The sequence below is a fragment of the Mastomys coucha genome, unplaced genomic scaffold (assembly GCF_008632895.1).
Source record: "Mastomys coucha isolate ucsf_1 unplaced genomic scaffold, UCSF_Mcou_1 pScaffold14, whole genome shotgun sequence".
NCBI classification, from domain to species: Eukaryota; Metazoa; Chordata; class Mammalia; order Rodentia; family Muridae; genus Mastomys; species Mastomys coucha.
Genome location: NW_022196896.1, coordinates 108,119,210 through 108,132,676, shown reverse-complemented (window position 1 = coordinate 108,132,676; position 13,467 = coordinate 108,119,210). Strand labels below are relative to the sequence as shown.

Sequence of the window (13,467 nt, the reverse complement as noted above, 5' to 3'; positions counted from 1 at the left end):
TTTAGGAAAGGGGAAAAATTAGGAAGGGGAGTGAGGGAGTGTGTGTGTGTGTGTGTGTGTTTGTGTGTGTGTTTGTGTGTGTATGTGTGTGTGTTTGGTCTCTATTACTATTTAGGAAGGGGAAAAATTAGGAAGGGGAGTGAGGGAGTGTGTGTGTGTATGTGTGTGTGTGTGTGTTTGATCTTTATTACTGATTAGGAAGGGGGGAAATTAGGAAGGGGAGTGAGGGGAAAGTTACTGAGCCAGGCGCTGCCCTGGACACTGACTGATTCAGACTCATTTTGGCTCCTCAGATATTAATTTTCCATACTGAGAAATCCTGAACTCAAAGGAATTACAGACTTGCATAGGGCTACACTAACTGAACGTTTTGATTACATAACATAATTGACCGTGTGATAGTAATGCCCATCTGAACCCCAGCCTTTATAACGCTCAGCCCCTGACTAGTTGAATGCACGGTCAGCTGGCATGCAGGGAAGCAGACTTCCTCTACCTAGGAACCATGGAGGCTTTCCACTTGGGAAGTCAGCTTTCCACTGCCCAGAGGGATAGCCCTGCCCAAAGGATCAGCTGATGTTATTGCCAGAAGCTCATTCCAAAGGCAGAGAGCTCAGAAGCCTAAAAGGTCCAGGAAGCTGAGATAAAGGAATTGCCATGGCCAGGGAGAAAACTCATAGACAAGGGGAATCTGGAGTCTAGCACTCACAGCAACACATCTGAGGGCATTAGGATCTAAGATGCCACCCTGGACTTGGAGGTAGGAGGCCAGTGTGATTTTGAAGGTTAGCCCTGCATTTTTAAAACATGTATCATGTTGTTCTTAGATGTGACATTATTGTGGTTACTGTCAAGTTTTCTGTTGATATTGGGAGGAGACCTCACAAAGGAAATGATAATAGAAGCCTGTGTTGCCAGAATAGTGGGTGAGCTGAGATAGGGTGCACTCGGCTCTGGCTTGCCAGACCCAACTTCCAGTGTCATCTGAGGACTGCAGCATTTATACACTCCAACCAGGTCTACCGGGTAGGAGAGGTGGGGTGGGCTGGCTCTAGGCCAGGGGCATTCTGTTCCAACAGGAATGTAGAGTAGTTCTCAAGAATGTACTTGAGGACTTGTCAAGTTTTCCCCTCTCAGAGAACATGAAGCTGCAGCCACATTCCAAGGGTCTTTGGACCACACAGATGCATGACCCGCATGAAAAATCGTGTGTGGAATGAGGTCAACTGGTTTTTTGCTAAAGAACTCAAATAAACCTGGTGTGTGTGTGTGTGTGTGTGTGTGTGTGTGTTTGTGTGTGTGTGTGCGTGCATGAGTGTGTGTGTGTGTTTGTGTGTGTGTGTGTGTGTGTGTGTGTGTTCTTGGAGTAGAATCAGCTTAAGTAAATGAAATCAATGGAACTGGATGGAGCTCAGTATATTAAGCAAAATAAGCCTGACAGAAACACTCACACCATACTCCACCTCACTCATGTATGGAATCTGAAAGAAGTGGATTTTACAGACATTCAAAAAAGGTAGGGGTTGGGAAAGTCGAGAGAATGGGACGATGGGAAGTGGCTGGTCAGTGGGTAGTAGGTCCTATGAGACAAGAGTGAGAAGTTCCGAGTGACAGGAGACAGCCATACCCTGTATGTTTAGAAACGTTACAACAATGCATTTTGTACACCTTCAACATAAGAAATGATATATGAGAATAGGTTTGACAAAATTGAGTTTTCCTCGATTTAAAAATCATACAGTGTATGTGCGTGTGTGCATCACATAGTTCCTCGTTAACGTGCACTACTTCCATGTTTTCAAATGTACTGGTGAAAACCAATTGGAATCTAAGAAAATTATTACTTTTTATTTATTGTGTATATATGTGTGCATGTACATGTGCATGTGTAGAGCAGTGCTTTTGCATGCCTATGGAGATCAGAGAACAGTTTTTGGGAACTCAGTTCTCTCCTTCCAACACATTGGTTCTCAGATTAAACTCAGGCCATTAGGCTTGGTAGTAAATGTCATTAGCCACTGGGCCATCTTGTCAGCCCTGTTTGGTTTTTTGTTTGGTTGGTTTTTTGTTTTGTTTTTTTAAAATGAAATCAGGAACAAGTAATTAGCTTGTATATTGGAAAGCAGTTAAATCTATCCATCTATCCACCCATTCATCCATCCATCCATATATGCATCCATCCACCTATCAGCCATCCATCTATCACCAATCTGCCTGTCTGTCTGTCTGTCTGTCTATCATCTATCTATGTTACAGGATTTTATGTATCCCAGACTGTCTTTGAAATCACCATGCCATCGAGATGGACTTTGAACTTTTGGTTTGCCTGTTTCCATATACAAAGTTTTGGGATTATAGAAATGCATATCTCAGTCTCCCTATGCCATGCAGATGGTTGTGAGTCACCATGTGGCCTTTCAAAGTTGGGCTCCAATACTCTGGAAAAGCATTCAGTGCCCTTAACCACTGAGCCACCTCTTCAATGTCCCTCACATATCCTTTAAAAATGAAAGCTCAAGCATGGAAAATTCTATGGAATTTGGAAAAAGAAAAGTATGCAAGATAATTGTCTATACAATCAGAACGATTTATCATGGGAAAGAACCTTCTGATCATGTATAGTGTTGAAAGAATATGTACTCATTGAGTAAGTAGGAAAAATTTTCACAGAAACACAAAACCTGGGCATTTAACAGAACTCACAGATTTAGTGGCTGTAGTGGAGAAAAAGACATAAACATCTATAAGTATTTTGTGAATAGAGAAGTCCAAGTTTCAGTCTCTTATCTGGTCCCCTACCTTGGCCACTATCCCACATGGATGAGAACACAGCAGGGTGTATTTCAACACAAGAGCCCATTGCAGAGAAAACAAATTTCCCATGATAGGACTCATGGAAATCTGGAAGATCTTGGATCTTGTTCCCAAGCAAGATTGAAGCATTTGGAAAAAATTGAACAGAGATATGTAAGCCATCCCAGGGGGAACTGGAAACCACAAATTGTCCTTTCAAAATAAATGAAGTGTGGTTAATAATTACAAGGAATTAGACAGTAACAAGGTGGCATTTGCCAGTCACATGTGCTAGAAAGGACTTCTGTTTGTATGCTGGGGGAAAGAGCCTGGAGACCTAAGCGAGGTCTCCAGTGAGCAGATGCTTGGAAAAGCATTGAAGTGCTGCGATGCATCCCCTCTCTTGGAGGACAAGTGAGTTTCCTGTGAGAGTGAACCACCCTCAGAACCCACAGGAAGGAGAGGGCTCCCAGCCACTTGGTCTGCACAGGTCCATTCGCTCCATCATAGAAACCACAGGAAGGAGTGGGGCATCTTGCATTCTGTCAGCAGATTGACTCTATGACAGCTGCTTTTTGTGACTACTTAGCGTATTTGCTTTCCTCTGAATTTAAGGTTACTCTTCACCTGGGCATCTCTTGATGCATCTTTCTCCTCCTGCATCTTTTTTTCTCAGTGTGTTTATTTCTGCTCTCCATAGAGTCTCTCTTTGTACTATCCCGAGCTCAGAGTCTGTTTTTTTGTTTTGTTTTGTTTTGTTTTTCTTCAAGACAGGGTTTCTCTGTGTAGCCCTGGCTGTCCTGGAACTCACTCTGTAGACCAGACTGGTCTCAAACTCAGAAATCCACCTGCCTCTGCCTCCCAAGTGCTGGGACTAAAGGCGTGCACCACTACCGTCCGGCACGAGCTCAGAGTCTGAGTTCTCTGTCATAGAGGCATGCTTTTAGTTGGGTTGCCTTGAATCCAGGACTCATTGTGACTCTTTCCACAGAGCTGAGGTGGTGGAATCAGATGATAGAAAACTTGGCCACACCCTCACAAGGCTAGATGAAGGTGGAACTCTGATGCTACCATGAAGAATGTTCGTTCCTCTTTTCAGTCAACAGTGGCAAAGCACTTCCTTCAGAAGATACGAAACTTCGGCGGAATCCGCCTGTGTAGAGGGTCACCTAGTATTATTTGCATATACTATAGTGCTCTAGCATTTGAGGCTATTCAAGTTATGTTTGTAGCAGTGATATACTCAAACAGAAATATACTGTCTAATTCCACATAATATCAGCCATTGATGTACGATGTTATGTTAGAGGGTGGTTATTATGAGAAATAGTGTCAATTTATATGTACTTGGAAGCTGGACCAAAACAATCACCTTAACGTGCTTAACACTGGTCATTGCAAAAGAGAGATTCCTCATAGATTGCACATAACATACATGGTCATGTCTCATGCACAGGGGATGTGCACATTGCTATTGACAGTGTCAAGAAGACAGTGATGTCAAGGTTCTGCTACTACCCAAGTCACCACCATAAAGACAGACCGTCTTTGTGTGCCTGGCCCGTGGACTGCAGAGATGCACACATATGTATCTATGCACCCATGATCTGTTCCTGCTACACACACCTTCTACCTGCTTTGGCAGCTCATTTAGAACAGGTCTTCACCCTGAGGCACACATATCCCGGGAAAGCAAAAATTGCTTTAGACTTATATAACTCATTTTACAGAAAATAAAAAAAAAAAAAGAATCAATGTCTAGATTTTCAGCCGTGACATGTACGGAGTTCTGTCTTTGATCAAGATTCTCACCTCTCCTTTAAAATATTTTCCTTCTTATACTTTTCAAGAAAAACACATACTCTCTGTGATAATTAGTTTTAACCTTCAACTTGAATCAACCTAGGATCACCAAATACTAAGATTTCATTTGAGGAATTGCCTACATCTCGTTGTCCTGTGTACATGTCTGGGGGAGGTTATCTTTATTATTAATTGTTGATAGGAAGATCTGGCCCACTGTGGGCTACACCATTTCCTACACAGAGAATCTTGAACTGTATAAGACAAGGAGAAGCTTCAAGAGAGCAAGCAGAAAGCATGGATGTGTTTATTCTCTTTGCTCTTGACTGCAGATGTGGTGTGACCAGTTGTCCTGTCTCTGGGACTTTTCTGTAGTGATGAATCATAATCTGGAATTATAAGCTTAATAAACCCTGAAGTTATTTTGCCAAGATATTTTGTCACAACAGCAAAAATAAAACTAGGTCACTTCCATCCCCAGGTCATCCCAGATATCCCTATGGCTCACCAGCCAGTCAAGGCTACTTGGTGAACTCAAGGTGAATGCTAGACCCTTTCTCAAGGAGCAAGGTACATGGCACCTGAGGATCAATAAGAGTTTGACCTATGACCTTCACATGCACTCATATGTGCAGCTGCACACACAAAGAGTAGAATATATATGAAATGGATACTATGTAAATACTATTTCATAATAATCACTGAGAATTATAAATTTCTATTAATGAGTATTTCTACAACATTTTTAGCTGTCAGTGGTGGTGTGGTGACACACTGGGTATTTCTAAAATGGTGCTCTAACAGTTTTATTTTGAAGTCTCTGAAAAATCATCCATCCAAGTATATTGAGAAACTCCAGATGTTTATTAGGACAGTAGTCAAACTCCAGATGTTAGGACAATAGTCAGGCATCCTTCTTCTACAGTTTAGTAGTGTTCCTCTGTGAAAACTTCTTCACAGAATGCCTACATGAGTATGGAGGTAAACTGCATCAATTATTTTTAACTAAAATATACATATCTCCAAATTTCCATAACTTTGGACAATTTTCCATTTTGAAAACTAAACTATATACTCAACAATATTGAGTATAGTTTAAGTGATTCAAATAAATCTGCACTTTCTCTCCAAAATAGTAATCCGTTTTATTGAGACTTGTTTCTAGAATGTAACTTTAAATGAGAAACTAATTAAAGTTATCAGTTTGGGGATGAAAACAATTGGTCTGTTCTCCTTAACTGTGTTTATCTGTACTTGGTTTTGAAAGAATCACAGAAGGTGGTCCCACCACTCACCAGAAAAACTGGTCTATAGTTAACACACTGTTGAATTCATCTGCCTAGCTTTTCTGCAGAAATTTAAAAATAGCTTATAATATTGGACACAACTCGTCTCCTTCTCTCTGCCAGTTCCCATAAGGGCAGGGGCTCAGAGGAAACAAACTTTTAAATTTGAGACATCACCAGTCTTCGTGCCAAAGAGACTTTAGATCAAAGTAAATAGTTTTTCAGGTCAAATTTAAAAATAAATTTTCTCTTGTTTACAAATAAAATTCAAAAAGCAAAGTTCACCATTTTAACTCTTTTAAAGTGTGTAATTGAGAAGTCCCAGATGCAGCCATGACGTACACCATGTCCACTCTCTAATTCCAGAACATTGTTGTCATCCCCACAGTAACCCTGTACTCCCCAGTTTTTCATATGTAGGCAAAACACCCATACCTGTAAAATAAAAATAAAGGAAAAACTTCTTCCTAAGATAGCTACAAAGTCACAGGTTTCTTTATGGCATTTTACCCAGGCCCCATCCTCAACCCTGACCACACCTTGTTCTTCCTTTCTATGTCCTGTCCCTTCCCATCATACCCTCTTGCCTTTAGTAGGATATTTTTCATTTCTAAGGATGATTATGCAGCATAACAAGTACCAAGAAAAGATTGCTATGTTAACAGCCATTGGTGTTGTTTAGAAAATGTTTCCGTCAGGGAAGAATAACAGAAGCCATTCTCAATTTTATGGCATACTGCTGTCATAAAAGCATTAATTTGACTTTTATGTTTCACACATGCAGATTCTAACACAGGACACTGACTCCCAACTGTCCATGAAAGTCTTCTGGAAGAGAGGAGAAGGCTGGAGGAGTATTTTGGGCATAGAGGTCATCCCTCGAGGGCACCAGTACTCAAAGTCTTCATGAGGTGCTTTTTCAGATGGACCGGGCCCTTCATCACAACCCCCTGGTGAGTATCCTTGGTGTATATATGTCTTTATGGAAGATATGTATTTATGTGCTGCCATATGGGACCTTTCCTGACTGTTACATACCAACATCTTTTCCATAATGCACTCACATCTGACCAAATGTGAAGCTGTTCTGTACAAATAACAATGCTCCTCCCCTCTCCCCATCCCATCTCTGCTATCTTAATTACTAGATTGGAATAGCAGAAGCATTAAATGCCCAGAATTTCAGAATTCCTAAACTAGTGAAATGAGATCGAAGCCCTTTCACAAATGCAAAGGGTGGATGAATGATCTCAAAGATGTCTACATTCTAATCTTTGTTAGTATGTTATTTACATGAGAAAAAGAATTTACAGTTGGAAATGGAATCCAGGATGTCAATCAGATGATCTTGAGATGGTAGTGGGGGATCTTGACAAGCTAGGTGGACCCAATGTCATCACAGATATCCTTAAACATGAAAAGGGAGGGGGAGGGGAAGGAAGCTGGCATTAGTGAAGGAGATGTCACTAAACAAGCAGAGGCCAGAGAACACTAGTTTTGAAGGTGGAAGAGACTGTGAGTCAAGGGACATGGACAATTCTAAAATCTGGGGAAGGCAAGAATTAGACTCTCTGTGTTCAGGAACATAGCCCCCAAATACCTTGGTGTCGACCAATACGATTCTTCAGCTTCTAGTCTTTTTCAGGGGCACAATGTTTTGCCACTGTTTATGCTATTTCTATGTCCCCAAGAGAAAAGACTACAGTGTAGAGAAAGAAGGCTCACTTAACATATGATTCCAAAGGAGGAAAAGGCTGCACATAAAACCAAGTCCAAGGTCCAGTTTCTGTTCTCCTACCACTGAGGGTAGGGCGAGGGATGGAGATGTATGACCAGGAGCACCACCTCACCACAGGTGCTCAAGAACCGGATGAGACGGTATTCGCTGAAGACCTTTGATGGAGAGATGTACCAACAAACATTTGCTTGAACTCTCTTGATTGCACCCCTACTCTGTTAAAATTTGCTTATAGCAAAGCCCTAAGGTGGATTCAGGCTGTAGACCACCTTGCTCCTCCCTCATGATTGTATACTATCCTCCCACACCCTGATCCATTCCTCCCACGCAGGCAGGTTGCCAGCTACCACTCTTTCTTGCATTGGTTCCACTAAGTGACACCCTGGATGTCACTTACCTCAGGTGTGCTCCTGACCACAGCTGCCTTCTTCTTCTTTTCTGCTTGCTTTCATGGAGAGTCATTTCTTCTCTCTTCACTCATCTTTCCCTTCAAGCCTCAATGCCACCCTTGGTGCCCTTAAAGTTTCCTGCACCATGGCCTTCAGTATGTCTGTTCGGAAGGCCTTCAATATACCTTCCTTGACTGATGGAGGAGAGGTGATAGTGGCAGCCAGAGAGAGGATGCCATTGACTGTGTCAGGTGGTAGCAGTCAGAATGGAGAGTCAGCCTTCAAGAGTTAGTACTGTTACTCTGTCTAGGTTGTCTCCCATTAAGGCAAACACTTAGTCTATATTTTTGCCTTTTCCACAGGTCACTAATATTTATCCTCTTTATTATACAATGTGAATATGGGGTAAGTATATTAATTCATTCTGTATATAGAAAATTCATGTTGTTGTATATATAAGTTATTGCAGTGTATGTTTTTTTTAAAAAAAGAATGTTTAAATTAGTCATTCTCTGGGGCTCAGCCTTCATGTCCTCAAATAAAGCACAACCTGAGCCACTTTTATATCCTTGCAATCTAAGCTGCTTATAGAGTTGCTTGGGTGTTGGGGAGGTCTTTATCTCACAACAACCACAGCCCTTCCTTAAATTCTTTTTGCTTGGAACAGAAAAGAAGCAGTTGAGACATTTCACGATTAAACCAAGAAATGTAAGATTCAGTCTGGACCCTTGTAATAAGCCTTCTTTCTTCTGCTCCTTCAAGGAAGAATCTAAATTATGAATCCAATCTCAAAAGTTTGAAAGGTGCCCTGTTCAGGGCTGCCTGCCATTTTAGGCTGAAGGCTTCTGGAATGACTGAGTGACCCAACCCAAGTCCCTTGATTATCAGAGACCTTTGGAAAGTAACTGAAACAAACAAAAAAAAAAATGATGTCTACTCTTGTTTTACTACCTGGGTCAAGGAATGAGAAGCCCTTGCTTCTTGTCTCTCCCAAGTCCCTTATTCTTTAACTCAGCTAAGCATCCGTGCCTGTCTCAAGTTAAGCAGGGAGAATAAGATTTGTCCATTGTGGTTCACATTCATTAGAGAACGCCCCCTTACGATGCTCACTTGAGCGCATTTTTCTGGTTAATCTTCCCTGATTTTTCCAAGCTTGTTTTTGTATTCTACTCATTTACTTTTCTATTATAAAAGTCTGCATCATCCTAAAATTCACTGCTCTTGCTTTTGCATCCATGTGAGCGACCACGATTCTGGAACCAAAGAGAACTCAATCTTGGATGCTCCCATCAGCTTGTGCTGCAGAGAGATTTGAGAATTTTCACACAAGGAGTAGCCATATGATAACTGGGGTTCAAGAGGGACGTATGAATAGACACACTACCTATAGAAGGCAATTTGCATTATCTACCAAGACTTTAAAAGTACAGTCCTTTTGGAATGCATTATTTTAAAAACCGGTCACATGTTTTTATTCTGGCATGGACAAAGATGAATGCACAGGAAGATTAATCGCAGGATGGTGTTCAGCAGCTAAGGAAAGGAATAACCTAAGTATTCATCAGTAGGGAGTGGATGCACCAGCTCTGATAATTGTATGAGCTGGACAGCTGTGAGGAGCCTGTCAGAATGAACGTGAACACAGTAATTAGGTGAAAATGGTCAGGTATAGGCAGCATACCACCAGTATCAATGAAACAACCCCAAATCACCAACAGTGTGGGTACATGTGGGTGAGTGTATTAATACTTTGATACCAATCTAAAGAGTTGGATCTCCTCAGGGTAAGGAACTTGAGACCAGGACAAAAAGAGAAAGCGACTGCTATTATTCTTTTTATACAAATTGGATGTTTTGGTTTTGTATCTGTATCACTTAGTTTTGTATCTGGAGACAGATACACGACAGAGTTAACTTCATAGAAGTTCATGTTTTACCTTCTTTAACTTTCTATGTGATAAGCATGTGTCTTATGACATCTGAGGTAAAGAAGGGTGTGGCTTCTCCTGGTTTAACCTTTGGAGAAAGATAAGTAGGCTTGAGTATGGGTGTGTTCCCAGTGAGTGTGTGAGTACAATTGAGTTCCCATTGAGTGTGAGTGTAGGATGTTCCCAGTGAGTGTGTGAGTACAGTTGAGTTTCCATTGAGTGTGTGAGTGTAGGTGTGTTCCCAGTGAGTGTGTGAGTGTGTGTTCCCAGTGAGTGTGTGAGTGTGTGTTCCCAGTGAGTGTGTGAGTGTAGGTATATTTCCATTGAGTGTGTGAGTGTAGGTGTGTTCCCAGTGAGTGTGTGAGTGCAGGTGTGTTCCCAGTGAGTGTGTGAGTGCAGGTGTGTTCCCAGTGAGTTGAAGATGGTGTTTTCCCAGTGAGTGTGTGAGTGTAGGTGTGTTCCCAGTGAGTTGAGGATGGTGTTTTCCCAGTGAGTGTTTGAGTGCAGGTGTGTTCCCAGTGAGTGTTTGAGTGCAGGTGTGTTCCCAGTGAGTGTGTGTTCCTAGTGAGATTAGGAGTACAGGTGTGTTCCCAGTGAGTGTGTGAGTGTAGGTGTGTTCCTAGTGAGATTATGAATGCAGGTGTGTTCCCAGTGAGTTGAGGAAGGTGTTTTCCCAGTGAGTGTGTGAGTGCAGGTGTGTTCCCAGTGAGTTGAGGATGGTGTTTTCCCAGCCAATGTGATTTAGACTATGCACGTTTAAATGGTATTGTCCTTGTCCTTTCAATGGCTTTGCAGGAGATCTCTTTTCCTCTCCCTCTCCTTCTCTCTCTCCTTCTCCCTCTTCCTCTCTCTCCCTTCCCCTTCCTCCCCCCTCTGTGTGTGTGTATTTGTGCAAACCCATGTATATTCACATTAACATACGTGTTTGCTGAGTAAGGAGGCCAGTAAACAAACTCAGATGTTGGTCTTTAGGCATCCTCTGCCTCTTTCTATTTGTTTTACAGGCAGGATCTCTCATGTACCAAGTAGGCTAAGCAGGCTGCCTCATGAGCCCTGGGGATCTGCTAGCCTCTCTGTCTCTGCAATGATGGGGTTGTGAGCCTGTACCATGATAAGTTGCAACTTTACCAGGTGTCTGGATGTCAAACTCCATATTTCCTCATTCTGTGTGTCTTTATCAAGTGCATACTCTTCCTTTATGAGCTCACAACCCCATTTCATGTGTCAATGAATGTTTCTTTCTTAGAATCTGCTAATCTGTTTTAAAATGACTCCTGAAATATAATCCTGCCACACACATCTTAGTGATGCTTGGCAAAAATAAGCACTATCACATAGACACCCTGTCTTTATTATCAAGGCATCTAATCTACTGACTCCATTTTTGCCATCGCTATTTTAGTATTTCACTGAGTACAGTAATGAATTCTGACCTTAAATGAATCCAAATACTACTACTGTGCTTACCCACTGTCCCAACCAAGCCTGACCATTTAACTCTTAATGTTTCAGGATTTCGAACTTCTTCATTCACAGAAAACAATGTTAATCAAAAGTCAAGAGTCATATACGTCATAAATTTCAAACTCATTTATGCGTGGCTTATGTGGTGTGTCTCATGTGTTCTAACAATTGTATAGGGAGGTCAGACATCAACATTGAACGTGTTTTTCTATTGCTCTCCACCATTAATTGAGACAGAGTTTCCCATGAATGTGGAACTCACCAATTTAGCCATACCACCTGGCCAGCAACCCCTAGGGGTTCTCCTGTCTTTTTCTGTTCAGCACTGGGATTACAGACATGCAGTGCTGTGCCCAACCTTGTTTGTGGTTGACAGAGCACTCAAGAAATCAAATACTCATACCCACATGGTAGACACTTTACAGATTGAGCTATAGCTTAGCCCTTTAAGCCCTCAAATTCTTCAAAACTTTTAATACACCTTTTGCTTCTAAAGGATGTATTTTTCATTTAATGTTTAAGGATATTTTCCCTTTGATTCTGCCTGAAAAATGTTCCTGCCTGTCTTAGTGTTCTATTGCTGTGAAGAGACACCATGACCACAACAACTCTTATGAAGGAAAACATTTAATTGGGGCTGCCTTACAGTTTCAAAGGTTCAGTTCATTATCGTCAAGGTGGGAAGCATAGTGGTATGCAGGCAGACATGGTGCTGGAGAAGTAGTTGAGAATACTACATCAGGATTGGCAGGCAGCAGGAAGAGAATGACACTGGGCTTGGCTTGAGTATCTGAGACACTTCCTCCAACAAGGTCACAAGTCCTAATCCTTTCAAATAATGCTATTCCCTATGAGCCTATGGGGGCCATTTTCATTCAAATCACCATGCTGCCCCTTAAAGGGAATTTAGGCTGAGTGAATAAAAAACAAACTTTTAAGTAGACTCTTTGTCTTTTCCCACCCTCACTGACATTAATGGACACACGCATGTGTTTGTGTGTGCTTATGAATATATTTAAATGTACTATACATATTAACATTGTACTATACATACTTACCAGTCTTTCACCAGGATCACAACTGTTGACTTAGTCTCTCTCCCTCTCTCTCTCTCCCTTTCTCTCTCTCTCTCTCTCTCTCTCTCTCTCTTCCCTTCTTTCCTTTATTCCTTCCTTCTTTTTTTATTTATTTATTTATTTTTTTTTGGTTTTTTGAGACAGGGTTTCTCTGTGTAGCCCTGGCTGTCCTGGAACTCACTCTGGAGACCAGGCTGGCCTCGAACTCAGAAATCCACCTGCCTCTGCCTCCCAAGTGCTGGGACTAAAGGTGTGCGCCACCACCGCCCGGCTTTTTTTAATTTTTTGACAAGGCATCATGTATTCTACGTTGGTCTTGAACTTGCTCTGATCCCCTTGCCTCCACCTCTTGAATGCTGTGGTTATATAGGGACCACTTCTCTATTTCTTTCACTTCACATTAATTTATGTTCATGGCCTCAATTATACAAATAGGCAAGGTTGGAATCGACAAAGCTTATTTCTGTAGCATTCTTGGTAATCTTATTTCTGCTAGTAGCTCTAATATCTAACTCCTCTTTCCCATCGGAACCATAGCCTTAGTGGGTGAATGAAAGTAAATGCTTGAAGGTGGCTGGTTTTTGTAGAGCATCTACATGTGGAAGCAGGAATTCTTGGTCCATAGTTGGTATTGAGGTGGCTGATGGCTCTGGCTATGGAGATGTGGAGATGTTATAGATGACAGGGTGCTTTGTCTCACAAAGGGCAGGAACTTTCTTGTGTGAGGCGTGTGTGTGTGTGTGCGTGTGTGTGTGTGTGCATGCATATATTGTGTGCATACAGTACATGCTTGTCCCAACCACTTAAAGCTTCCCTACAACACAATGCCAAGATTGTTTCCTCATATACAACTTGCATCTGTACCTCAGCAATAGCACAGATGGACCTTCACCTTGCAAGTGATCTTGGAAAATATTAATACCTCCATATCAGTATTTTAAAGGCTCTGAGAAGTATGTGAAGAGGAAGAAGAAGAAGAAGAAGAAGAAG

General features: G+C 41.7%; 1 protein-coding gene across 4 annotated transcripts in view; it reads left to right on the top strand.

Annotated features, from left to right (window-relative positions):
- Positions 1–13,467, top strand: part of Col4a4 (collagen type IV alpha 4 chain) — a 113,464-nt gene that overhangs the window by 7,514 nt on the left and 92,483 nt on the right. For 2 of the 4 annotated variants that reach the window (XM_031368170.1, XM_031368173.1), the window contains 2 exons: positions 6,667–6,835; positions 8,372–8,414. In XM_031368170.1, coding sequence (XP_031224030.1) covers positions 6,789–6,835; positions 8,372–8,414 — 90 coding nt within the window. In that variant the 5' untranslated portion in view covers positions 6,667–6,788. Of the gene's footprint in view, positions 1–639; positions 761–6,666; positions 6,836–8,371; positions 8,415–13,467 lie in introns of those variants that run through there. The other 2 variants (XM_031368171.1, XM_031368172.1) reach the window with 2 other exon arrangements.